This window comes from Salvelinus namaycush, chromosome 8 (genome assembly GCF_016432855.1).
Source record: "Salvelinus namaycush isolate Seneca chromosome 8, SaNama_1.0, whole genome shotgun sequence".
NCBI classification, from domain to species: Eukaryota; Metazoa; Chordata; class Actinopteri; order Salmoniformes; family Salmonidae; genus Salvelinus; species Salvelinus namaycush.
The window spans coordinates 62528092-62555971 of record NC_052314.1 but is presented as its reverse complement, the minus strand read 5'-3'; the positions used below and the strand labels follow the sequence as shown (position 1 = coordinate 62555971).

General features: G+C 46.1%; 1 protein-coding gene across 4 annotated transcripts in view; it reads right to left on the bottom strand.

Moving 5' to 3' along the window:
• Nucleotides 1-4595: 4595 nt before the first annotated feature.
• The window catches only part of LOC120053041 (F-box/WD repeat-containing protein 7), a 180309-nt gene continuing 157024 nt past the window's right edge, over nucleotides 4596-27880 (bottom strand). For 2 of the 4 annotated variants that reach the window (XM_039000287.1, XM_039000289.1), the window contains 7 exons: nucleotides 25725-25848; nucleotides 25337-25476; nucleotides 23995-24108; nucleotides 13781-13962; nucleotides 12556-12781; nucleotides 10651-10861; nucleotides 4596-7266 (listed from right to left, as the gene is read on the bottom strand). In XM_039000287.1, coding sequence (XP_038856215.1) covers nucleotides 6998-7266; nucleotides 10651-10861; nucleotides 12556-12781; nucleotides 13781-13962; nucleotides 23995-24108; nucleotides 25337-25476; nucleotides 25725-25848 — 1266 coding nt within the window. In that variant the 3' untranslated portion in view covers nucleotides 4596-6997. The remainder of the gene's footprint in view (nucleotides 7267-10650; nucleotides 10862-12555; nucleotides 12782-13780; nucleotides 13963-23994; nucleotides 24109-25336; nucleotides 25477-25724; nucleotides 25849-27880) is intronic. The other 2 variants (XM_039000290.1, XM_039000291.1) reach the window with 1 other exon arrangement.

Here is a 27880-nt window from a genome sequence, read left to right as displayed (position 1 = left end):
CTACAGCTCAGTGTTAAACACCATAGTGCTCTCCAAGCTCAACACCAAGCTAAGGACCCTGAGACTGAACACCTCCCTCTGCAACTGAATCCTATACTTCCTGATGGGCCGCCCCCAGGTGGTGAGGGTAGGCAACAACACATCTGCCACGCTGACCCTCAACACAGGGGACCCTCAGGGGTGCGTGCTTAGTCCCCTCCTGTACTCCCTATTCACCGATGACATCATTAAGTTTGCTGACGACACGACAATGGCAGGGCCTAATCACTGATGACGAGGCAGCCTATAGGGAGGACAACCTCTCCCTCAACGTCAGCAAGACAAAGGAGCTGATCGTGGGCGACAGGAAACGGAGGGCCGAGCACACCCTCAATCACATGGATGGGGCTGTAGAGAAGCAGGTCGAGAGCTTCAAGTTCCTTGGTGTCCACATCCCTAAGGATCTATCATGGTCCAAACACACCAACACTGTCGTGAAGAGGACACTACAACACCTCTTCCCCCTCGGGAGGCTGAAAAGATTTGGCATGGGCCCTCAGATCCTCCAAAAGTTCCACAGCTGCACCAGAGCATCTTGACTGGCTGCATCACCGCTTGGTATGGCAACTGCTTGGCATCCGACCACAAATCAGTACAGAGGGTAGGGCCGATGGCCCAGTACATCACAGGGGCCGAGTTCCCTGCCATCCAGGACCTCTATACCAGGCGGTGTCAGAGGAAGGCCCTAAGAATTGTCAAAGACTCCATCCACCCAAATCTCTGCTACCACACGACAAGCGGTATCGATGAACCAAGTCTGGAACCAACAGCACCCTGAACAGATTCTACCCCCCAAGCCATAACACTGCTAACTAGTTAGTGAAATAGTTAACCAAATAGCTACCCGGGATATCTGCATTGACCCTTTTTGCGCAAACTTTTTTAAAACTTATCACATACTCTGCTGCTACTGTTTATTATCGGTCACTTTATTCTTAGTTATATGTACATATCTACGTCAATTACCTCGTACCCCTGCACATGAACTCAGTACTGGTACCCTGTGTATATAGTCAAGTTATTGTTACTCATTGTGTATTTATTATTACATGTTTTACTTTAATATTATTTCTCTATTTTCTTTCTCTCTGCATTGTTGGGAAGGGCCCGCAAGCATTTCACTGTTCGTCTACACCGGTTGTTTACTAAGCATGTGACGTATAACATTTGATTTGACCTTGACCATCAAACACACACAAGGTTCTCTCATGGACAGGTGGTCCTCTATCATCAGATGCTGTGACTATACATATCAGTGTGTTTGTGTGCCCTCCCTGTGGCAGTATGTCCTCCTGGCATGTCCCCTGCCTCTCTCCGCCCACGCACAGTAGCGCTGTACAGATGGGCTCTGGCGTAGTGCGAGTGTGTATGCTCATTTCAAGTCCCCCACACTGAGAGAACACACACACCTCAGCTTGCTGTTCCACCTCCAAGTTCTCAACTCCAAAGGTCAGTCAAACTAAACCAGGTGGGTGGACTTAACAGTCCAACAACTACTCAAACTAAATCAGTAAACATACTGCTGTGTCCGTGGTCCAAACCATTGGTGATAGACTAGAGGACATCTTGAGTGCAGCTTAGTTTGACTGTCAAATTAGTTCATGTATCTCAGCCCAGGAGCTGTTATAGATGGGATTATTGGAAAGCAGGTCACCATAACCGTGTGTGTGGGGGTATGCCCTAGTAGCCTAGCTCCCATCCTAGCTCCAAATGTTACTGCACTTGAGGGCTTTTGGAAAATAGCAGATGAATTGAGAACGGCCATTCTTTCCCTCTCCATATGTATGCCAACCATTGTGCCCAGTTCTAGATTTGCCAGAAGGCCAAGGTCGTCCCTTGTGCGCCAATCAATCATGAATCCCAACAGATCAAAGAGGCTATAAGCCAAGCTGGAGACCGACGGTAACTCTCCTGAGATTAGTGATGCCTGGCATGCCGCTGGGTATACTATCAGCCATGCCTGCCACACAAGTGAAGGGAAGCGCACGACTGTGAATATGAATGTGTTGGAGCCTTCACATGCAATTGTTCTCAAAATCTAGGCCCTATTCATTAGGCACCAAACGGAAGAAAACGGACTGAAACAGGGAGGGACAACCTGAAGTTCTCCAATAAGAAACGCTCGGTTTAGTCTTCTGTTGCGAAGTATTTTGCTACCGTGCGCCCTAATGAACACGACCCGCCTTGTGACTCGTCTCATTGTGCGGTGCTCTATCATGTGATGTGACCCTCCATCTTGTCTTTCCTGAACCCAGGAAGTCAGAAACTCATTCTAAAAGGCCAATTAGAGAAATGACAAACCTATCTAGCATCACAATGGGGTTTTCAATATCTTGTTAGAGTCCTACCTTGCCAGGGCAAAAAGAGGGGAAGGTCAGGACAGTCAAACACACACCTCTGGTTTCCCAGCAACAACGGAGTGTTGGGTGGCGATTACCCTCATGCCAGCCTCAGTGTGTGTGTCGTGTTCATTCACAACTAGTCTCCATAGGGCCACCCTAGGTGACAAGATGAACGACTAGCACATCGGCTCCCAATGGAATCAGGGCTATATGGTTCTCTATTTATTCCTGTCTAAAATGGCTCTCAGAGGAACTACATCATGTTCCCTTTATGGATCTCTGCTAGTTAGCACTTTCCCCACTAAGGAAAGATACCCAACCCCCCACTGGGTTCTCCCCTGCTAGCTATGGAGCTGTGTAGCATAGCATTAGCCTAGCCTAGCACTGGCCAGTTTACAGGCCCTGGTTTTGAGCATCTCCTGGCACTAGTACACTAGTGATAGAACTATCGCTGCAGGGCAGGATTACTGAACAAAGGGATGAGAGGGAGGAAAGAGGGAGGAGGGAGCAGGGATCCTCCTTCCTCCCCCTCCATCCCAACTCCTTTACATTAAACCCTTCATCTTTTCCCCCTCCAAACACAGACCTCACCCCCCCATCAAAACCCATCTATATCACTGTAAAACAGTAGCACCCCTCCCCCTTACCTTCCCACCAAACCTTTCCAGCCCCATCTCTCTTATTTTATCACCCCTAGCTGGGTCTAGCCATGCATCCCAAACGCACCCCATTCCCTGCAGAGACCCATGAGCCCTGGTCAAAAGTAGTGCACTATAAAGGGAATAGGGTGCTATTGATCTCTCCTGCTTATTTTACCACGCCTGGCTAGCACGCCAGGCTAGGTTTTGTGTGAGTGGATGGGAATAGGATACATCCATCAATGAGCACTGGCCGCAATGCATATATGCAGAGTGAATTACAAGGCAGAGAAACGAATCCTGCCTGGAGGTTGGAGAAAGGGGGGGGGGGGGGGGGGGTAGAAGGTAGATTAATAGCTAATAACTTGGAAGGAATAGAGCCGATTCATCACGTCCTAAAATGAAGTGCTTTAAGAGTGGCTGTGGATATACATCAGTGTCTTGTAATGAAGCTACTGTATCTTTGCTATCCACTCAGAAACCTGTCGGCCGCAGCTTCCATTGGTTGAAATGTACCTGCAGGGAGGCTTTCAGAATTCCTTTTCGTTGCTTCTTACCTTTAACTATATATTCTGTCAGTAAAATGAGTCTAGAATGTATGAAACTTGTTCCAGTGCTGTTGCCGGTCTTATAACTATAAATGGTGTTGTCTTGTCTTTATAGGTATGAAACTTTGAAGCCCAAACATTACAAAAACTCATTACAAAAACTTCATATCAGGAAATAACACCAAATCTTACTAAATTGCACTCAGGCATATAAGAGTACATCTATTTTCTCCCCTGTACCCAAATCATCCCATTCTTACAAAAAAATAATAATTCCCAACTACAACCAGTCTGTATGCATCACAACGACTGCAGTCTCAAATGGAATAGGCATGAAGGGATAAACTTGTCGACAAGAGGGGATACTTTACCTACAGTCTTCATGCTTTTATAGGCCGTCATTGTAAAATAGGAATTTGTTCTTATCTGACTTGCCTAGTTAAAAATAAAAACTAGATTTTTCGAGAGGCTTTTATAATGCAGCCTGAACAAGAAAAGGAGATATCACTAGCCAACATGCAGATGAGAAACCACAGCCTTAAACTGGAAGTTGTCTGAATATACGAACCACTCGATTTCAACAGTGCAGGCGCATATTAGACGTCCATAGCGGAAACACAGTGAAGATGACACTTCAGTTGAGAGGAGGTAGTCGATATTCCCATAGGAATACATTCGTTTTATATGCTAACACGTTCTAATGTGGAGGTCAAGTGTTGTATAGCAAAACTGGATACAGAATGAAGCTAATGATATGGGTGGGGTTAGGCACTTATGTAGTCACGGTAAATTAAATACTATGGAAATGAGACTTCTGACACCACAAGGAACACTGGTGTGTAGAAGAACCAAGCACCAGCACACTACTTAACCGTGACTCCAGTTCCGTGAACCTCATTTGTTCAACATGCTAGTAATCTCAAACTTTCTCTTACATGTTATCGTGGTTACCGGTTTAATTTGGGATGCGAATGTGTGTGTGTTGAAACGTACACCAAAGACAAAGTATTTGAAAGTATTCCCCTCAGTAATGTAATAAACCGAAGACGCTTTATTGAACACATAACACAGTGAAAAACAGACAACTGAAATGCTTGAAATGAAAGAAAAAAAACCCGCACATTTTATTGCACTTAAGTTATAAGAAAATAAAAATTCAAAGTTGAATCAAACAAATCCACAATCCCTTTCAGGTTTTTTTCTCTGTCTGTTTTCTTTTTGCCAGGCAGTTACATGAATGAACTGAAAAAATAAAAACACCTGTGGCATCTGATTTCTCAAACCAGATCATAAATTAAAACAGATTAAAAATAAAACGAGAGAGGAGAAAGAACAAGATTTTTTTTTTTTTTAAATATACAGTGTTAAACCACTTTCACAGTTCTGCTTGAGTTGTGTGTGACTCCTTTCTTGGGAGATTGAGTTTAACTTATCGTTTTGGCTACAATGTTCTGTTCACTTGAAGCCAGGTTGCCTGTTGGTACTTTTTCCATTCACAAACCATTAGACGGCTAACTGCTACGCGAGCTAGCTAGCGCTTAACAGTTTGACTGTAATGTGTAATATGTCATATTCATAACACTAAGACTGTCCTGCCTTCTACTGTACTTGTTGTCAGTTTGCGCCCATTCATCAATGTGGCTTCAAACATTTGAATGGAAACAAGTCACATATGGATGGACAGTTCTTTCATTCACTCATAAAAAAAACAAAAAAAAACACATTTGCTATTTTCTTTTTTCTCTTTGCCAGTCCACACAGCATCTAGACAGTTCCCCACAGAACTGGCTGAAAGCGCTTTGCCCCAAGGAATGTGTTAACAATTTGCCCAAAAACATACACACGCGCACACACACAACACACGCACATTACACCCTATCGTTTCCTCTACGCAGGCAAACCTGTCTTTGTCCAACACTCTCTCCTCTCAGCCTCGCTGAGGCATGTTTGGCTCAAGTTTCAGTGGCAGAAACAAAACCACGGTTGTTATTGTCATGTTTCCCTCTCTCTCTCTTTTGTGTGTCGTCTGTTTAAAACATTAGAAGAGTCCATTTTGGAATTTAGTCTGGGACTAAAACGTCACAGCGAGTAAAAGTTCCATCTTTATTTCAGTTTTATCTAGCAGCATAAATACAGTTTACCCACTGGGAAAACGGTACTGGGAGGGAGGGAGGACGCTATTCCACACGAAGAGCTCCGAGAAGAGAACCCCAACCTTTCCCCCCCCCCACGTAAGAACCAGCCTTGAGGAACCAACCCAGCCAGACTCGTTGAAAAACAAAGGACAGCATAATGTCTAAATCTGGAGACGTAACATCTCCACACTTCAGCTATGAAGAAAAGAAAAATGTAAAGAACAACCCAAACAGAAAATAAAACGTGGTGAGATAACAAAAGCAAAGAAGTGAGTGGAACAGGTTAATACTGGGACTTGTTGCTGTTGGCAACAATAGGCAACCAAAAAACAAACAAACAAAAATCCTCGTCTTTGAACTGATTGAAAGAACATAGCTACAACAGGAAAGCAAATTCACAGTTGTATGTGTGCTCCTATGTGTTTTTTGAAGAAATCAAACCCTGGAACTAAAAGACTGAAGAACAATAAGAATGGAACAAACAGAGAACAGGATATAGGGCCTGATGTTATAGGCTCATACTTGGTTTGGGGACCAATCAGATTCTTGGCGTGTCGTTTCTCTCATTCTCACCCCGACGACAAGAACCTCCTTACTTAGCTAATATTGTGTGTCTGTGTTCAACTTTTTTCCAATTCACTTAATTTCCTCAAATGAGAATTTGATGTTTCCCTGTGTCTTTGCCTTGTGTACTGTATACAGTGTTGTTCTTCTATTAAATAGTCGGTTGGCGCTTTATGTGGGGGATAAAAAATTATATATCTTTATACATCTGAACAAATGCTTGCGTCAGGCTTGAGTGAACAAGTCTCTGTTTTTTTTTGCGAAGAAGCTGCCTCTATAGCCGCAGAGTTATTTCTTCAAGAGTTCCTGTCTTTCTTCTCTTCCTCCTTTATTGGACGAGTCCGTTCCTCCCCCTCTCCTTCCTCTTCCTCCCAGCCTACCGCAGAGGTGCGGGTGAGCCACACCCCTGTTTCAAGCCACACCCATTTCCACCCCACCCCTTCTGATTCGGACTCCACCCCCTTAAGGTGGGAGGGGTAACAAGTACGGGTGCTGGCCGGTGAGGTTGGCGACTGTGGCTTTGTCAGAAACGGCCACTGACGGGGGGAGGGGAGAGGTAAGGAGGGGGCGGTGGTAGCGTTGAGGGTAGGGTGGGGCTGTTTCTGAGTGTGGGAGTGAAGAGTTTAGGGCACGTTCACCCTCGATGTTGAGCCATCTCATCCTCGTCTCCCTTTAACCCTCCTGCCCTCTCCTCACTTGTCCCCGTCTCGACCATTTCCCCTCCTCTCCTCTCACTTCATGTCCACGTCAAAGTCTAGCACCAGTAGTTTTGTCTCCTCGGTGCCGTTGCGGCTTCCCACGGCACACACCAGCTTGGTGTTGGAGGCACGGATGCGCCACACCACCCCGCCGCTGCCGCCGCTCTCCAGCGTCACCAGGTTGCGGATGAACTCGCCCGTCTTCAGGTCCCACAGCTTCACCGTGCCATCGTCCGAGCTGGTGATGACAAAGTTCTTGTTGAACTGCAGGCACGTCACGGCGCTCTGGTGCTTGTGGGGACCTGGTGGTGGAGAGGGGGGGAGAGAGAGGAGGGGGAGAAGAGTGAGCGAATGTGTGAAAGAGATAAATAGCTAGTTTCTCCTTTTCACTGTAGTGTCCCTTTAACGTCTACTTCCCCAGAGTCAGATGAACTCACAGATACCATTTTTGTGTCTCTGAAGTTGCTAACTAGCGTTAGCGCAATTACTTGAAGTCGATGTGACTTCCATCAATTGCGCTAAAGCTAGTTAGCATTGGGTCGCGAAACTACCTCTAACTTCTTTCATACTGGACAGAGACATAAAAATGGCATCAATGAGTTCATCCGACTCTCGGAAAGTAGATGAAGGGCCTCGTTGCCAAAATCCCATAATATCCCTTCAAGAACATAGAGAGAGGCAGAGAGTTAGATGGACTCAACGAGTGAGGGAAAAAAGGAAACCAATAAAGAGAAAAGGCTTGATAGAAAGAGATCATTGATTGCGAGGTCATTGGTGGAAGACCTGGTAGAGATGGTAAATACTATACGGTTTATTTCTGGAGAGTGTTAAGGCAGGGAAATAAGGCACCCTGCCTTGTCCTCGTCTGCCATGGAAAATCCTGGGCTAGTAGAGGAGAGGAGCCCAGGGCATAGAGCTGTCACCATCTACAGCTGCTGACTAGCTCTGCTGACTGCAGCCTGTTGGCACTACAGCGGTGTGTGTGTGTGTGTGTGTGTGTGTGTGGCAGCTGGCAGGAACACCCATTTGGTGTGTAGAATGTGGCGTCTGACTGTTGCCTCCTCTTTCGACGAGGTGCCCCTGTGTGTGTCTGTGTGAATGACTAATATTCCCTGAAGAAATGGAGATGATAAATCCCCCACATTTGATCTAGTTTACACTATTAAAACACAGAATCACAGTTTCAAAGACGTGGCTGGCAACATTACAATACCTTCCAGCAGTTATTCCACAAAACTCTAAACAGTGAATAGTAATCAGGATGAAATCTCTAATATGGTGAACTACAGTCCACAATGAAATGTGCTCATTATGAATGCGAAATCATTCATTGTATGAAGTACACTAGGAATTGTGTTCATTAGCCTACCAACAGATGTCATTTGAACAGTGCTCCAGTGGCAGCCAGCAGTGTAAACCCTCATCCTCTCCCTTCGTCTGTCTGTAGTGTTTTCAAAGGGCTAGACATTTGCACTGCGCCTTTCTCACAAAGATTTGACAATGTACCCAGCCAACCCCCACATATCTCTCTCTCTCACCCTCCCCCTCTCTTCCCTCCCTCTCCATTTAAATTTCCACAACAAAGCAGCTGGCTACGTCGTTACCTATCCTCTCAGCTTAAGTACCTCATCTGTGGCTGCCAGTGAGTTGCCTGTTGAGGCTTTTGTCTTATCTAAATGCCCTAATGAATGAATGGCAGAAATTGCCCATTGACCCAATTACATGACCTACATAATCCCTGCACCCCATCCCCCTCCATGCCCTCTTGGCCGAGCGTCACGCCCCCTTGTCATGCCCCTCATGGGCCAGGCTCCCCGACAAGACAGGACCTGGGCCAGGCTCCCCGACAAGACAGGACCCCATCCACCTTTCTTCCTCTCTCCTCATCATAAGGGGCTTTATTGGCATGGGAAACATATGTTACATTGCCAAAGCAAGTGAAACAGATAAAAAATGAACACTCACAAAAGTTCCAAAAGAATAAAGACATTTCAAATGTCATTATGTCTATATACAGTGTTGTAATGATGTGCTGGTTGCCCTTTTCTTGTGGCAACAGGTCACAAAATCTTGCTGCTGTGATGGAACACTGTGGTATTTCACCCAGTAGATGTGGGAGTTTATCAAAATTGGGTTTGTTTTCGAATTCTTTGTGGGTCTGTGTAATCTGAGGGAAATCTCTCTCTAATATGGTTGTACATTTGGCAGGAGGTTAGGAAGTGCAGCTCAGTTTCCACCTCATTTTGTGGCCAGTTCTGCCTTCAGTGGCCTCTCAATAGCAAGGCTATGCTCACTGAGTCTGTACATAACCAAATAATTCCTTAATTTTGGGTCAGTCCGTGGTCAGGTATTCTGCCACTGTGTACTCTCTATTTAGGGCCAAATACCATTCTAGTCGTCGCTGGTTTTTTGTAAAGTCTTTCCAATGTGTCAAGTAATTATCTTTTTGTTTTCTCATGATTTGGTTGGGTCTAATTGTGTTGCTGTCCTGGGGCTCTGTTTGTGTTTGTGAGCAGAGCCCCAGGACCAGCTTGCTTAATTAAGGGGCTCTTCTCCAGGTGCATCTCTTTGTAGGCGATGGCTTTGTTATGGAAGGTTTGGGAATCGCTTCCTTCTAGGGAGTTGTAGAATTTAACGGCTCTTTTCTGGATTTTGATAATTACCGGTTATTGGCCTAATTCTGCTCTGCATGCATTATTTGGTGTTTGTGAATTCTTGGTTGGTGAGCGGACCCCAGACCTCACAACCATAAAGGGCAATGGGTTCTATAACTGATTCAAGTATTTTTTAGCTAGATCCTAATTGGTATGTCGAACTGTATGTTCCTTTTGATAGCATAGAATGCCTTTCTTGCCTTCTCTCTCATCCTCATGCAGGGCCATCACCCCTTTCACCCCTCCTCTCACATCCTCCCCTCTTCTCTCTCATTCTAAAACAGGGCGATATCTATTCCCTTTGTTCCAAGGGGAGGGGACACGTGTGAGTTGTAGTTCCATGGGAATCGTTGGGTTTGTAGTTCACTAATAAGGCCATTTGGGGGGAAATTAGCACTGGCAGAAAACAGTGCAGCTGCACAGTAAGGGTTTCTCCATTTCTCCCCATTCAAGGTAACAGTACTTAGTGCTAATGGCTGAGAGAACTGTTACACTAACATCCAGAGCCAGGGAAATGATCCCTATCTGAAGAGTGGCTGGCCGGCTGGCCCACAATGTGTTGGCGCCGTTTGGCCATGCACAGCCAAGCACATCATTGAGTGAATATCTCAGAGCAACAGCCTTTTGCTCGGGTCCAAAATTGGCCAATTCCAGACATTTTCCCCACTTACAGATAAAAGGAGGTTGTAGAGTTGTCTGCGGTAGATGGTGGAGTTTTAAGGGAGTTTCCCCCCATACCATGTAAAGCATTTTGAGAGTCAATGACGCACTATATAAGTCATATCAAATCAACCAATCAATCAAACATGGTTATATTTACAAACCACCAAACAGAAGAAAACGGGCTGAAACAGGGAGGGACTACCTGAACTTGTCCAATGAGAAACACCCGTTTTCATTTTCCATTGCTAAGCGTTTTACTTCGTTGTTCTTTAATGAATACAACCCTGTTCCAACGAGGGCGTTGACGACAGACTCGCCTTGCAACGTCTCCAGGCACTATGTGTGTCTGTGGGAAGGACAAAGACTCACCTTGCAACGTCTGCAGGCACTGTCCCGTCTTGATGTCCCAGATCTTGACGGTGGAGTCGGCGTTGCCCGAGACAAGGATGTTGTCTTTGAGCTCCATGCCGCTGGTGAGGGACTGGTGACCTGTCAGAGTGTGGATGCAGTTACCCGTCTCCACATCCCACACCCGGATAGACGTGTCCAGGCTACCACTCACCACGTGGATCCCATCAAACTGGAGGGGTGGAAGGATGATCCAGTTATTGCGGTACATTCCGTTTGACACCAACGGATTCCAGTCATTTCTATTCTAGCATGGAATCTATCAATAGAATGTATTCATGAAGCCTTTTTCCATCAGCAGTTATCAGAGAGGCTTTACAGTACCCTGGGACAGAACCCAAAGAGCAAGCCACACAGAGGAGGATCCACTTATATATTACAATAAAATGTAATGTAAAATAAGGAATTCTACATTGGAATTCAGATCGGATGTGTCTGATGAATCCATTGAATCGGAGTCAAATAAGGCTTTTCTAGATACTATTCCATTAGATATAATGAATTAAATTCATTAGCATTCATATAATATCACATTAATTCATTAGATCTAATTAATTGTATAGATGTGTACAGCTTTTTCAAAGTCAGAGTCACAGAGTGTATAGAGTGGAGGGCATATCTGTCCATCTGAACAGTAAACCTCTCTCTCTCTCTCTCTCTCTCTCTCTCCCCTATTCCCTATTCAGATGAACTACTTTTGAGCCTGGTCAAAAGCAGTGCACTATAAAGGGAAAAGGGAGACATTTGGGATGCAGCCTCTCTCTCTGAAGGTGATAGTTGTGGCTCTAAACTGCTCCGTTATCACACAGAGAGAGAGAGCGAGAGAGATGTAAAGGGAGAGGACATCTTCGAGGACACAAGGCAGAGGAATCCATTAACCTTCTAACACTACTACTACTGTGTGTGTGTGTGTGTGTGTGTGTGTGTGTGTGTGTGTGTGTGTGTGTGTGTGTGTGTGTGTGTGTGTGTGTGTGTGTGACCCAGACTCACACCAATGTTCTGTTTATATAATGTTACTGCAACGTAGAAAGAGAAGGAGTTGAGAAAAACCCATCGTACTGCTGCTCTGCTGCCTTGGATACAACAGACAGACGGACTATTTTGTTGTGGCTTTTTCCCAACCAGTGTGGTTCACATGGCAACCACCTTATCATATTGTGGAATGGCGGTTCTCAGCACCAACGGCAAACACTGTTTTAAAGGGCTCTGGGTTCTCTAAGTCCTCCGAGGTCTATCGTTCTTGTTTTATGGACGCGTTAGGCACTGTATGAACCAGATGAGACCCTGTTGTACACTTTCAAAAGAGATGATTATAATTTACACCAAACTGTACAGTGGATATATGAAGGGATTTGATTTGAGTAGAGGACTTCTATGACGGCGTGTTAAATTGATTGGTTTCGTGTTTTATCCCTAGAGGGCTGCCAAATAGTAGGACATAAAAGGAAAGTAAAAATAGTGATGTTTGAGTTGGGGCGGGGCGCTCTTTGATGAGAAGGGCTTGATTTTGCACAGTTTAAATGCACAGTTTAAATACACGGTTCACTTAGAGGACTGTAGATTAAAATCCAATAGACTAAGTCACTACACAAATCTTCAGACATTAATGACATGCTGGAATCTGTGGGTGCGTATGAGTGTAAGTGAGCGTGTGCGGCAGGTAGCATAGCGGTTAAGAGCGTTGGGCCAGTAACTGAAAGGCTGCTGGTTCAAATCCCAGAGCTGACTAGGTGAAAAATATGTCAATGTGCCCTTGAGCAAGGCACGTAACCCTAATTGCTCCTGTAAGTCGCTCTGGATAAGAGCATCTGCTAAATTACTCAAATGTAAATAAATATGAGACAGCACGTGTACACAGACCCCTACCTGTAGTGAGTACACTCTGTTGGTGTGGCCCTGCAGCGTGTGGAGGCAGGTCTCAGTCTCGGGGTCCCAGACCTTGACCATGAAGTCGTAGGCCCCGCTGACCACCCTGCGGCCGTCGTACTGGACGCAGCGCACCGCCGCCACGTGGCCCATGAGGACGTGTAAACACTGGCCCGTCTCGACGTTCCACACGCGCAGCGTGGCGTCGCGAGAACCACTCACCACCCTGGGAGAAGAAAGAGGAGACGGATTGACGAGACATCAACATTCAAAACACTAGTCTATTCCTGCAGGACTTTATCAAATCTAAAGTTAGCTGGCTGGCTGGCTGAATGTCTGAGAATTACAGGCTGAGTGTTTATGGCTCAAATCTACTGGTTAGATTGGATTCATATAGGATCAAGGCAATTGCTTTTATGTTCGTGTGGGAAAAGGGAGCAGTTCGTGTGACAGCTTTGATGGGAATCTTGACAAACCTAATGGTGTTTTTGCCAGGGCCTTGCAGACACGTATCCTTCATGTTGGTGATTTACTGGCAGTAAATGCAAGAGGTTGACCTCTAGCCCTCATTCCCATAATGACAGTTGATGAAAGCAAAACAGGGAATACGTAAATAAGATTGTAGCCTTCTCATTCTGACAAAGACCATCTTCGAGTTTCGCCATCGTCATGCTGGTACGTGAATGTACACAAAACCCCCAGGACACAATACCCACCCCCTCCTAAACCTGCAACCCCTCCGGCACAGAAAGCGGAAAAACAGGCTCATAAAGAATTGGGAGGCGTACACCATAAGTTACAAAATGGCTTCCGGCATCCAGCACCGACAAAGATGGAAATCACCGTTCTTCCACTGTCAAGCCCTGCAGCCGCCAGAGGCCCTTCACTTCCTCCGAGTGAGTAATCAAAATGTTACACAGAACACATCGGCCCCGAGGCAGGAAGAGCACTAGAGGAGTGGCAGGCGGATCACTTAGACGGCCACTTTGGTTCTATTCAAGGTTCTATTCAGTCCCTATGAGACCCTAAGTACACTTCATGAGGCACATTGGCATGTTGTGGTCTTCCACTGATGTGTTTTTTACTGCCTGGGTACAGTATGCTTGTAATACATGCTGTTTTGATACCAGGAATAGAATAGAGTATGTTTCTCAACTCGTGTCGGACAACTACTGGTCCATTTGAACGATAACAACCTGTGGGGGAACAGTCACTCAGTACATACGTTTTCTCGTGCAGGTGCATACAGCGCACCGTTGAGGTATGCCCGTACAGGGTGTGGATACAGTCGCCCGTCTCTGCGTTCCAGACCTTGAGCGTCCGGTCGGTGGAGCCGCTGATGATGATGTTGTCTCTCATCTGGGACGACCACACGCCCCCCGTGTGGCCCACCAACGTCCTCAGACACTGCAGAGAGAAGATCTCTCAGTCTAGATACTTCACAATGACAAACAGAAAATACACCTCATTATGCATACTCCATGCTATGACATTCACATAGATGGGAGCCACACATTGGTGGTGGACGTGGTGAGTTCCCCTCCCTTCCCAAGTAATTATATAAATCCATTTCCCTCAAGTTTGAGATTGACCCTCCGATGATTGGATGGAAGTCCAGTTGAAGACAGGATGGGATACCAGGCTGAGACCACGTTCCATTCAGAAGGTATAACAAAGTGAATTTAAATTGATCTGACCTTTCCTAAAAAACCTCTAGTCAAGTCAATCCACATGTAACTGCAGCACAGGGGGGATAAAATGTATTATATTGACCTTTCCTCCGTCTTAGGGAATTGCTTTATACTTATCTACAGTTGAATGAGGAGCCATTTCCTTCTGTTGTTCCAAGAAGATGGCAGTCCTGGGGTTCAAATACTTTCTCTGGGCTTTATTGAGCTTTGCTGGTGCAATCTAACCAACACATTAGCCGGAAAAGTGCAAAACCCGACTATCTGACACGCCAGGCAGACTCGAGCAACCACTAAGTATTTGAAAGATTTCAAATAGTATTTGAACCCAGGTCTGGAGTATAGGTGGTGACAAAGCCTTCACAAAAAAGAGACCCATTCTTCCTAATTTGCAAAGCTAGATTAGCTATTGATTACAGTACAGTGATTAAAGAAATCTTTCCAATCTATTCTATTCAATTTGTAACGGCCTCCATAGCCATTATCCCCCTAAATGTAATTATCCCTCGAATTTAATTAGATTTTTTGGGATGGGATGGTAAACCGGAGGAACCAGTCTGTTCCGGGGGCGTTATGATCCGTGCCGGGACGTGTCGCGGAGGGTGTAAAACACGTGACCTCCTGACTGAAGCTGATAAAGTGGCGAGCGTCCAGCGACCGTCAAGCCAAAGCGGGAGCAGGGGTTTTACTGAGGTGAGTGAGTAGGGTGTAGCTCTCTCACGCTCCCATCTCAGTTACACTCTCCATCCATCTCCCTTGCTCTCCTGTGATAAACAGGGACGCTTCATTAACTTTGGGACGTAACCTTTTCTCTCCAATGTCACAAGCTATTTATTTTATCCATCTAACTGCAGTCAGGCCTCCATTCGCTCAGCTTCATAACGGTTATATTGCGGGAAGAGGAGGAGGCGGCAATTAGTAATGGTTCCAAGCAGGATATAATGAGATGAAAGCTTCTGCTACGACTGAGTGAGATGGTCACCATCTAACAGTGACTGTCAACGACAGTAAACGGTCAAATAAATAATGGGTAAAATACAGTGGAGTATTTTGGCATGTTGTTCTGTCAGCTGTCAACACAGTACCAGGTTGTGGTCATGAATGCATTGAATGAGATCAATATTACATGTATACATATTTTTGACTGCATCACATCAAAACACTGTCCTGAGTCAAAGTACTCAACACACAGCAAGTCTGTTACCAGGGTGATGGATTCCCAAGCAAAACAAGCCCAGGGTTCTGACATTCGGGTTCCAAGAACGTGGAAGCATTCTCTCCTGCTCTCGGGTGATTAACCTTTTCTCAATAGGGGGTGCTGTTTTCACTTTGTAAAAATTTTGTTCCCAAATTAAACTGCCTCGTACTCAATTCTTGCTCGTACAATATGCATATTATTATTACTATTGGATAGAAAACACTCTCTAGTTTCTAAAACCGTTTGAATTATATCTGTGAGTAAAACAGAACTCAAGTCGGAGCAATTTTCCTGTGAGGAAGTGAGAAATCTGAAATCAGACAGGCTGTTCTGGGGTCCGTTTATTAATTTGCATGTCTTCTATTGGTCGAGATGCACTGCATACGCCTTCCCCTAGATGTCAGCAAATAGTGAGAATTGGAATGGTGTTGCTAGGCAGATCTGAGGCCATATAAAGGGTTTTGGAACGTGGGGTGCAGTCTTTTCAACATTCGCCATGACGCAAGACAGACCTCAGGATGGCGTTCTGGAAAGCTACCGTTATAGGCCTTAGATATATCCGGCTCTGATTTTATTCGATATAGGTGTTAAAGACATCATAATGTTGTTATTTTAAACCGAGTTATATCAGTTTATATCAGTATATTGCGATTTTCGGATATATTTCTTTGTGTTGCGTTCTAGTGAGTTGGGCACGTCTGGGCCACATGGCTAATGTTTACTGCTAATTCCAAAGTTGAAGGCGACAATCTACAACCGAGCAACGATTCTTTTGGACAAAGGACAACTTACCCAAGATTCTGATGAAAGCTCATCAAAAAGTAAGAACTATTTATGATGTTAATTTGTTGTTCTGTTGAAAAATGTAAAACTCATATTCCGCCATTAATTTCGGTGCGGTCTCGCTTTAACGCACGCTGTATGTCGTAGTAACGTTCATTTTAAAAATCTAACACAGCGGTTGCATTAAGAACTAATGTATCTTTCATTTGCTGTCCAACCTGTATTTTTTTGTCAAGTTTATGATTAGTTAATGATTAGATTAGGTGCCTCTCCCAAGATTTCTCCCGACATTTTGTTGGCAGCTTGGCTACTATTCTCATTGTATAACCACGATTTGTGCCGCTAAATATGCACATTTTCGAACAAACTCTATATGTATTGTGTAATATGATGTTATAGGACTGTCATCTGAAGAAGTTTGAGAAGGTTAGTGAAAAAATTTATATCTTTTGCTGGTTTATTCGTTATCGCTATTGTTGGCTTGAATCAATGCTGTTGTGTGGTTGGCTATTGTAGTAAGCTAATATAATGCTATATTGTGTTTTCGCTGTAAAACACTTAAAAAATCTGAAATATTGGCTGGATTCACAAGATATTTGTCTTTCATTTGCTGTACGCTGTGTATTTTTCATAAATGTTTTATGATGAGTATTTAGGTAATTCACGTTGGTCTCTGTAGTTATTCTAGTTGCTTTGGTGAGAGTTGTGATGGTGGCTGCAATGTAAAACTATGATTTATACCTGATATATGCACATTTTTCTAACAAAACATATGCTATACAATAAATATGTTATCAGACTGTCATCTGATGAAGTTGTTTCTTGGTTAGTGACTATTTATATCTTTATTTGGTCGAAATTGTGATAGCTACCTATGCAGGAAAAAAATGGTGGAAAAAAAAGTTGTGTCTTTTGCTATCGTGGTTAGCTAATAGAAATACATATTGTGTCTTCCCTGTAAAACATTTTAAAAATCAGAAATGATGGCTGGATTCACAAGATGTGTATCTTTCATCTGGTGTCTTGGACTTGTGATTTAATGATATTTAGATGCTAGTATTTACTTGTGACGCTATGCTAGGCTATGCTAGTCAGCTTTTTTACTGATGGGGGTGCTCCCGGATCTTCGATTGTGATGAAGTAGAAGTTAAAGCCTACTTCAGAGTCAAGGAGAGAAGGACCCCTGAAAGTGGAGGCTTAGGTGTCTATTTATCTGCCTGTGTTGAACAAATATGAAGAGGCATCTCTCTGCGTCTCAGAGGAAGATTAGGCATTCTTCCTCGAGGGCCTGTTAGGGGCTGGTTTGACGACCAGGGTTTGATCAAGTGCTCCATTTTTGCATTACACTTCCTTCCTGAATCCTTTGATCCTTGGCGTTAAAATGTTGGAAAAGTACCCTGTATTGCTCTTTCCCACAGTTATCTTTCAATTGGGGCGACCATTTTGTTTTTCTACTGCGACTGCTTGACAGTTGTCTCCTTCCCATAATGGTCACCTTTCCCAGAAGGCATAGTCTTCAGAACAGAAAAAACCCAGACAAAACCAGGTCGGTAAGTGAGGATGCCAACAGACAGGTGATGCTAACTGAAGGTAAAAGGCTAGCCAGCTAGCCCCGGGAGATAAACAAACAGGGCCTATTACAAGGCTATGAGAAAGCGGCACAGTGCAAAATAACAAGATGGTCACATATACTAGGCTAGACAACGTTAGCGGGAAACTCAGACTAGGCCAGATTGCAGACCTGTGTTTATCAGAGAGAGCTCACAGTCCAGCAGAGGTCAGATGTAAAGGAGCCTATATGCTGGAGAGGAATGTTTGTGTACAGAGGTGTTTTTCTTGCTGCCGCCTGCATTTGAACAGACCTGGTGGTTACCCAAGATCTCATTATGACTCAGAGGTACAGAGAGAGAGAGTGGGTGCAGTAGAGGGAGGGACAGAGTGGGTGCAGTAGAGGGAGGGACAGAGTGGGAGCAGTAGAGGGAGGGAGAGAGTGGGGGAGGGAGAGAGTGGGGGAGGGAGAGAGTGGGGGAGGGAGAAAGTGGGGGAGGGAGAGAGTGGGGGAGGGAGAGAGTGGGGGAGGGAGAGTGTGGGAGGGAGGGAGAGAGAGAGTGGGAGCAGTAGAGGGAGGGAGAGAGAGAGTGGGAGCAGTAGAGGGAGGGAGAGAGAGAGTGGGAGCAGTAGAGGGAGGGAGAGAGAGAGTGGGAGCAGTAGAGGGAGGGAGAGAGAGAGTGGGAGCAGTAGAGGGAGGGAGAGAGTGGGGGAGGGAGAGAGTGGGGGAGGGAGAGAGTGGGGGAGGGAGAGACTGGGAGCAGTAGAGGGAGGGAGAGCGTGGGAGCAGTAGAGGGAGGGAGAGAGTGGGAGCAGTAGAGGGAGGGAGAGAGTGGGAGCAGTAGAGGGAGGGAGAGAGTGGGAGAAGTAGAGGGAGGGAGAGCAGTAGAGGGAGGGAGAGAGTGGGAGCAGTAGAGGGAGGGAGAGAGTGGGAGCAGTAGAGGGAGGGAAAACATGAAAAAGAGAGATGTCCTTTCAAGGACAATGAGGGAGAGATAAAGTGAATAAACCGAGAGAACAAGGGTTTGCCCAGCACTGTGCAAATGGCCCCGTGACACACAGGAGAAGGGTGTAAACTCAACACGATAAGACCTCCGCATGCATTCCTGGGTCTTGATGATACGGCCTCACAAGTTTCTGTTTGACGGTCAACACAGACCTGGCGTTGATCCATGTTAGTCACGCTCTCAGCTGTGATCCCACATCTAGCTAGTGGGGACATGCCAGGTCTGGATACGACGATTAGTATGAACATAATAACATAGGCTAACAGTCTCTCACAACGACACACATGTCAAAACACAGTCTACAAATACGAGACATGACCCAACCAGAACAATCAATTTAGATTCCAATCAAATAAACATTGAATGTGATGCTTCAGTTCAATACATGTAGGTCTCATATACAAGGAGATCAATGGACTCATTATGGAGTCTGGAGCTTCACATGTTATTATCTGAGGTGAAGGTGCACCAGGAACACACAGCTAGAGTGTGTGTGTGTGTAGCATCTGGCATAACAGAAGATGTCTTTCCTCTCTGTAATAGAGGGAATCTGCCTGCCTGCCAGGCTGTTTGCCTGCCATTTTAGATCAGCCTGACAGGCAGCGGAGTGTGTGTGACAGGCAGCAGAGTTGTCTGTTGACGGGCACAAGGACTTTCACTGCTCTAGCGCACAGACAGACAGCCTTTGAAGCACTGGGTGCGTGTACAGTGTGTGTGTACTGTGTGTGTAGATCGAAGCTTGACAGCTCTCATTGAAAGCGAAGGACAGCAAAGACAAAAGGTGCATGCCTCAGATGGACTCAGCAGCCCGCACCATATTCCACGACAACATCTGATCGCTAGGCTACTGAAGAGAGACAGACTGAGGAAAACTAACAGACAATTTAAAGTCTGGGGCTGCTGTAAACAAAATGCTAATATGTAAAAAAAAATACAATAAATAAATAGAGCATCAACAATGAAGCCGAACCGAAGCAGCTCTCCCTCTAAGCCCAGACCATCATTTCACGGCATTGTGGTTTCTAGCCTCCTCTTCTTCAGTCTCAAAGCAAACGCTTTTAACAGAACTCCAATTGCGCCCTGTTATCTTACTTAACCATAGAGCAATGCGGAATTCCAGGTTTGTGCTTCCCAAATGGCACCCTATGCCCTTTATAGTGCCCTACTGTGGGCCCTGGTCAAAAGTAGTGCACTATAAAGGGCATAGGGTGCCATTTGGGACGCAAGCCAGTCTCTCAAGGAGATGAGTCAAGGAAGCGTTTGTAGAGTAATCTGCTAGTGCAATCATGTCTTGATTGCTCACAGTGGGGTGTCTTGATTCACTCCCATACTGTAGGATAGTACTAACGGAGTGAGAGAGAAAAACCTCTGGTATCTAAAGGACAAGAATAACAATCCTAGTCTTAGATAATGATGGAATCTTTCATTGGCGACATGAAAGGCTAAATTCCACAACAGCGGAAGATCCATGATCTGATCTGAAGAAATTCTGCCGTGACGCACGATGGAAATGAAACGGTAAATGTTGTTGGATGGGATACGTTGTACACGCGAGCCATATCTAACAGGGAAAATCTATGGAGACATTACATCACCAGACACGTGTCTTTGTTCCAAGTGATGTATCAATGCCAGGTGCTACTTTGAGAAATGCAACTGGGGGACAGAACATGCCATAAAAGGAATAGAGGTCCATAACATGAGTTCTTAAACAGTAGGCTTTGCACTGCGTTTGTTCTCTACATTAGAACATGTTCAGCAGAATATTTCATTCACTCGACTACTCCCCTCTCCACCGGTCAGGGACAGAACCCTCGCCAAAAGTAGAGCACTATATACGGAATAGGGTGCCATTTTGGACACAAACTTGGTTTACTGAATCCAGTGGCTGGGATAATGAAGTCATATTCAGACTGCACATTCTTTTTGGGACAGAGGAATTCAAAGCACTCTAGGTGTGACATTCCTGTCTGTGCCAGCTCATCTTTACCAAAATAAAAGCTGAAGGACAACAGAATTAAAAAACACAAATCAATTGGAGATGGATGCTTCAGACGGACATGGAGGCCAGTCTAGAGACGGAGTCAACATAGTCTCTCTGTAATATCCCAGTAAAATGACAACGTAAGAGCGAAAACTTAGACCTCAACGTAGCACCTGGCATTGATACATCACTTGAAAGACTGAAATGCATGTCTTTCAAGGTCCATTTTGAAGCGTGGTTTTCTCTCTATCTCCTATTGATCCAGCGGTGAATAAGCCCTTAGTCTGGATGTTAGCTGCTGAAAGCTGGGTAGGAATAGGCTTCCCTGAGCTCCTGTGAGGCTGAAGGTTTACGCCACTTAAGCTGGGACTTGGAGTGGAACGCCAATGTAGAAGGAGAGGAAACACAAGCGAGCGCACACACACATGTACTCCCACACACAGGCATAACACACACACACACACACATGTACTCCCACACACAGGCATAACACACACACACGTACTCCCACACACAGGCATAACACACACACACGTACTCCCACACACAGGCATAACACACACACATGTACTCCCACACACAGGCATAACACACACACACACACACACACACACACACACACACACACACACACACACACACACACACACACACACACACACACACACACACACACACAAGCATAACACACACACACACACCACACAGGCATAACACACGTAAGAATAAATAAGAACACCCACAACCCAAGGTCAGATAATCTGTAAAGAAAGAGAAAGAGGAAAGAGAGAGAGGAAAGAGAGAGAAGCTAAAGTCCTGTCTGGCAGCCAGGCAGACATTATGTCTATTTGCTGTTGAAACAGAAGCAGGATCAGGAAGAAGAATGCGGTAGCAGCACTGGACTATTCCCTGGCAGGGGTCATCCTGGGGTCAGGTCAAAACAAGCCTGGCTTGTCACGGCGAGGGATGATTGATGGTGAATATAAGGGCACTGCAGAGAGCCCGAGAGAGCAAAAGAGAGAGAGAGCGCGAGACAGCAAAAGAGAGAGCAAGAGCGCGAGAGAGCAAAAGAGAGAGAGAGAGCGCGAGAGAGCGCTCGAGAGAGAGAGCGCGAGAGCGCAAAAGAGAGAGAGAGAGAGCGCGAGAGCGCAAAAGAGAGAGAGAGCGCGAGAGCGCAAAAGAGAGAGAGCGCGAGAGCGCAAAAGAGAGAGAGAGCGCGAGAGCGCAAAAGAGAGAGAGAGCGCGAGAGAGCAAAAGAGAGAGAGCTCGAGAGCGCAAACGAGAGAGAGAGAGCGCGAGAGTGCAAAAGAGAGAGAGAGCGCGAGAGAGCAAAAGAGAGAGAGAGAGCGCGAGAGAGCGCGAGAGAGCAAAAGAGAGAGCGCGAGAGAGCAAGAGAGAGCGCGAGAGAGCAAAAGAGAGAGCGCGAGAGAGCAAAAGAGAGAGCGCGAGAGCGCAAAAGAGAGAGAGCGCGAGAGCGCAAAAGAGAGAGAGAGAGCGCGAGAGAGCGCCCCTGAGAGAGAGCGCGAGAGAGCGCTCGAGAAAGAGCAAAAGAGAGCACGAGAGAGCAAAAGAGAGAGCAAAGAGCAAAAAATCAGCTCACCTTTCTACAGCTCTGACCTCGACTGTCATAATAAAATGAACAAATCTGGCACAGGAACAGCTGGTTGGGGCATAAAAGGCAACCAACCACACGGCAGGGAGGGGTGAGGGCGGTGTTTGTGGATCCAGCCCAGATGCATCGTGGGACGTGGGAAAGAATGGCCTCGGGCCAGCCTGCTGGGTTACGGTGACTAATCACGCACACACCTGTTCTGACCTCGGTCTTCACAGCATGGTGTGAGCAAGTCACTGCAGCACTAACCTGAGAGTTACAAGTCATCCGGATGGACATTAATGGTGGTGGTGGGAAGAGAGACAATCCGCATGGCTTCACTATCAGATGCCCTTGGTACTGATCTGTTCACATCAGCACAACGCTGAGAGAGACCGACAGACTGTATAATCACTGCTTGGCTGAGTGCCCAATGCAATCAAAAGGGAGGAAGCTTTTCTGCGATGAGGCATGACGCTTTCAGTGTTTCAGTGTTTCATGCACCTGGGCACCACTGTCGCATTCAGAGTGTATTTGTAATTTTCCATGCAAGGATAGAACCACGTCTAAAACTTTTTGTTCCGTCCCTTAGTCGTTCTCCTCGCACTTTAAAAAGCCAGAGAGCTTCGTCCTAAAGGAGACATTTCATTAAGAGCTCCAGTGAAAATGGAGTCGGCGAAGACCAGGGAAGAGGTGATTTACAATACTCCCTGAGCCTCCCTACCTCTTGCTCTCCCTCTCTCAGCGAGGCCCACACCACGCCACCATTTTAGTAGACCCTATAAACCAGCAACACAAGGCCCGTGTCACCGCATCAGTCCCAGTCATGAATACCAACAGCCCCTCCCTCGCCTGTCTGACGACACAGATCTTTCACTGGCTCTCGGCACAATGGCTAAGGCTCAATCTCCAATGGTACCCAGTCCCCTATGTAGTGCACTACTTTTGACCAGGGCCCATAGGTGTCTGGTCAAAAGTAGTGCACTATATAGGGAATAGGGTGCCATTTGGGACAAAAACTAAATGCAGGAGGAGGAAGAGAGAACAAAATGGATTCCAGACAATACGCTGCAGTATTGTAAGTCAGGTGGTGTTATGTGCCAATGTTGAATGATGTCACTAATCAATTGCAATCTGGTCAGGGTCTCAGGGAGATTCTGGAGCGTCAAGCGGTATCATTTGTGTAAAATCTCCAGTATACTGTAGCCTATGCATTTGAGTAAACCTTAAATGCAAAAATCAATACAAACCCTTGATCGTGAATCTGAGGTATTGTGTGAAGACACACTAAGTCATTTAAAGAGCTGCCATAGCATGTGGACTGACTTCCTGCTAACATGCTTCATTACAGATCAATGAGACGGTAATGAGAAATACACGAGCTGTAATGAGTTCCTTCAGAATAGGAACTCATTACTATGCGTATGCATTCCACATAACACTGAGATGCAGTGGGATGGAACAACCAATGAGACTTAGAGACACTTTATCACTTTTTAAACTCCTATTCATAATCTCCGGAACCAAACCATACCAATCTACAACTGAGACAATGGCGATTTTCTACATTCTGTAGTCAAAAAGGTTTGGACCAGTTTCAATGTGGGGGTTGGAGAGCGAGGGATGAGTGACCGTCTTACCTTTCCTGTGACAGCCGACCAGACCTTGAGCGAGTTGTCATCAGAGCCGCTGACGATGCGGTTACCACAGAACTGGAGGCAGGTGATGACATGGTCATCATGACCCTTAAGCACCTGGAGAGGACGGAGGGATGGAGAGGAGAAGAGGGAGGGAAGGAGAGAGAGATGGATGACAGGGAGGGAGGGAGGGATGGAGAGAACAGGAAGAGAGATGGATACAGCGGAGAAGGAGAGGACGGAATGAGGGAGAATAAGATAAAATGTCAAGAACCAAACAGGAACAATGACAAGGCTGTATTTCTCCAGACATCAAAGACTTGATGTAAATGTCACGACGGCGCTTTGCAGGTGTACAGAGACCCCCGTTCAAAAAAGACTTGTGAGTGTATGTGTGTGTAAACTCAGCTGACGGACACGGGGGTCACAGAACTGCCGACTCGGTGAATGACAGCGCGCGTTACAGACGGACGCAGGGGAGTGAAGAGCAAGCGCGGTAACCATGGTTACGTCAGCCATTCCTTCTAGTCACAAAAGGAACTGAGGGCTTTTTGAAATTGGCTAAATTAGCCATACGAGGCATATTACTCTCCCTTGCTAGTCAAGCTCAATTTAAACTCTGAAAACAGGAGAGGCCGAAACACTCAAGAAACAGCAGTTTGATGTAGAAGTAGAATTGAGGTCATGTCGAGCTCTAGAGAATAACTACCATAAAAAAAACTATCTATAAGAACTGCAATTACCAAAATCTTCTTTAGGAGAGGTTGAGAACTGACCCACCGGCTTCCAATAAAACCCAGCCTAAGAGCCTTATCGACTTGGACGCCTGATCTAATTCAAAGCCGCTTTATATAAAATCCATACGAGTCTCAAGGGAGTGTTCAGATATAATGAAACCGTCTAATAAGGAACGAAGAAAGGCTTTAGATTCTAAGTTTTATACAAAACCACCAACTCCAAAGTTGAGAACTGAAGGAGAATTAAATACTGTGGGCTAATGATGAACGCAAATAAAATGATCTATATTATAAACTGGGTGGTTTGAGCCCTAAATGTTGATTGGCTGACAGCTGTGGTATATCAGACTGCATACCACAGGTATGACAAAACATGTATTTTTACATTGGTAATCAGTTTATAGTAGCAATAAGGCACCTTGGGGGTTTGTGGTATATGGCCAATATACAACGGCTAAGGGCTGTATCCCGGCACTCCGCGTTGTGTTGTGCCTAAGAACAGCCTTTAGCCGTTGTATATTGGCCGTATACCACAAACCCCCAAGGTGCCTTATTGTTTAATTATATAAAATGTTGAGAATAAGGGGAAGCAAAGACAAAATGTCTACCTTGGGTGATCGGAGGTCTCCTCTCCTCCAGTTGGTGTCTATCCTATGCTGTCTGATGTACGCACACTTCCAGGGGCTGTGGGTGAAGCCCGGCTTGGTGATTTTCCTCTTCTTGAAGGCTAGAGGCTCATCAATGCCTGCTTGTGAAGAGATGAGAGGAGAGGAGCAGTGTCAGTCCGAGACTGCGTCAGAAAGCAGAATATCTACCATTTGCTCAGGCCATTGTCAATCTAGTCTGACCATTGTTCAAGATTGATCATATTGGTCAATGTTGGTGTCAATCATGGTCTGAAACTACTGCAGCATGTTCCTTTCGGCCAGTACTTGTGCCTGTCATGCCCGTATACCGGTTCAGTGATTCCTATTGGCTAAGTGCGTCTAGACTGACCCTCCTCCCGGCACTTCTCCCTCCAGAGGAGGTTGTCCTCAGCCAGGATCCGCCAGTAACGACAGGTCTGAGCGGCCTGCAGCAGGTCCTTGGGCTCAAGGAACGACAGCACGTACAGGGCCAACTGACGGAGGAGAGGAAGGATGGAGGGAAGGAGAGAGAGAAAGGAGGAGAGAAGGTTATTTTACAGCATAAGGGCGTCGCCGTGGTAGAGTGGGTGGTCTGGGTCTAGTTGACCAACACCACACCTCCTAAAATACCAGTGCTCTATAATTCAATAGCAGTGCTCTACAACTCAAACATACCTCATCCCCAAGCCATTATTGACGATCCAGAGCAATTGAGAGCGTTTGAAAGTGTTTCATCGATGCAGCACAGCAGAACCACTGATTGTGTATTGAGTTGGTTACATAACAGGGTACTACAGGGTGTCTTCGTCTTACTACATGTCTCTGTCTCATCCATATATGGATACCACTGAACTGCCCCCAGGGTTTGTTCTGTTGGAGCTTCTTTACTCTGCCTAGTGCCTACCACACCCTATCACACTCCAGCCTGAGAGACAGAGAGACAGAGAGAAAACAGAGAAGAGCGAGAGAAGAGAAAAAAAGAGCGAGAGAGAAAAAAGAGCGAGAGAGAAACGAGACGGAGAGAAGAGAGAAACGAGACGGAGAGAAGAGAGAAACGAGAGAGAGAAACGAGACGGAGAGAAGAGAGAAACGAGAGAGAGAAACGAGAGAGCGGGAGAAAAAGAGCGAGAGCAAAAAAGAGCAAGAGAAAAGAGAGTAGAGAGCAAAAAAGAGAGAAGGAGGAGAGAGAGAAGGAGAAAAGAGAGGAGAGAGAGAAAAGAGAGGAGGAGAGAGAGAAGGAGAAAAGAGAGGAGGAGGGAGAGAAGGAGAAAAGAGAGGAGGGAGAGAGAAGGAGAAAAGAGAGAAAAGCGAGAGAAAAGCGAGAGAGAGAAAAGCGAGAGAGAGAAAAGAGAGGGGAGAACAAATGGGAAGCAAAGCAGAAACAGCTAAATGGGAAGAAACAAGGTAACAGTGACAGGGAGCAAGACAGGCTGCCTGAGGCACCAACCTCTGCTAAACAAGGTAACAGTGACAGGGAGCAAGACAGGCTGCCTGAGGCACCAACCTCTGCTAAACAAGATAACAGTGACAGGGAGCAAGACAGGCTGCCTGAGGCACCAACCTCTGCTAAACAAGGTAACAGTGACAGGGAGCAAGACAGGCTGCCTGAGGCACCAACCTCTGCTAAACAAGATAACAGTGACAGGGAGCAAGACAGGCTGCCTGAGGCACCAACCTCTGCTAAACAAGGTAACAGTGACAGGGAGCAAGACAGGCTGCCTGAGGCTCCAACCTCTGCTAAACAAGGTAACAGTGACAGGGAGCAAGACAGGCTGCCTGAGGCTCCAACCTCTGCTAAACAAGGTAACAGTGAGAGGGAGCAAGACAGGCTGCCTGAGGCTCCAACCTCTGCTAAACAAGGTAACAGTGACAGGGAGCAAGACAGGCTGCCTGAGGCACCAACCTCTGCTAAACAAGGTAACAGTGACAGGGAGCAAGACAGGCTGCCTGAGGCTCCAACCTCTGCTAAACAAGTTAACAGTGACAGGGAGCAAGACAGGCTGCCTGAGGCACCAACCTCTGCTAAACAAGGTAACAGTGACAGGGAGCAAGACAGGCTGCCTGAGGCACCAACCTCTGCTAAACAAACAGTCTGAAGGGGCTTGGCCACTGGAGCAAGCTGAGGGGAGGCTATTTAGACCATTATGGAACATTACAGACTACTTCCCACACATCTCCCTTCACTCACTCCCTCCCTCCCCCATTACAGACGATTCCACACCTTGCCTTTCTCTCCCCTCTTCCACTCCCCGTCCAGACCTCCCTCACACCTGACAGACAGGAGGCAGGTGCCAGACTGAGACAGCCACTCTGTTAAGGACCTCTCTGAGGACACCAGATAGATCCCCTGAGAGCATAGAGTCCTGAACAGAGACACATTGGCCTGGTGTTATTAGTCCTCAGTTTGAGCAAAGGGTGACACACCCACCGAAAGGTGCCATTAAGGCTATTTCCAATGAGTTAAGTGGAGATAAGACAGCTCAGGGAGCTTTCAGTTCTCAGCTCTTTGGGCAACAGGGATGGATG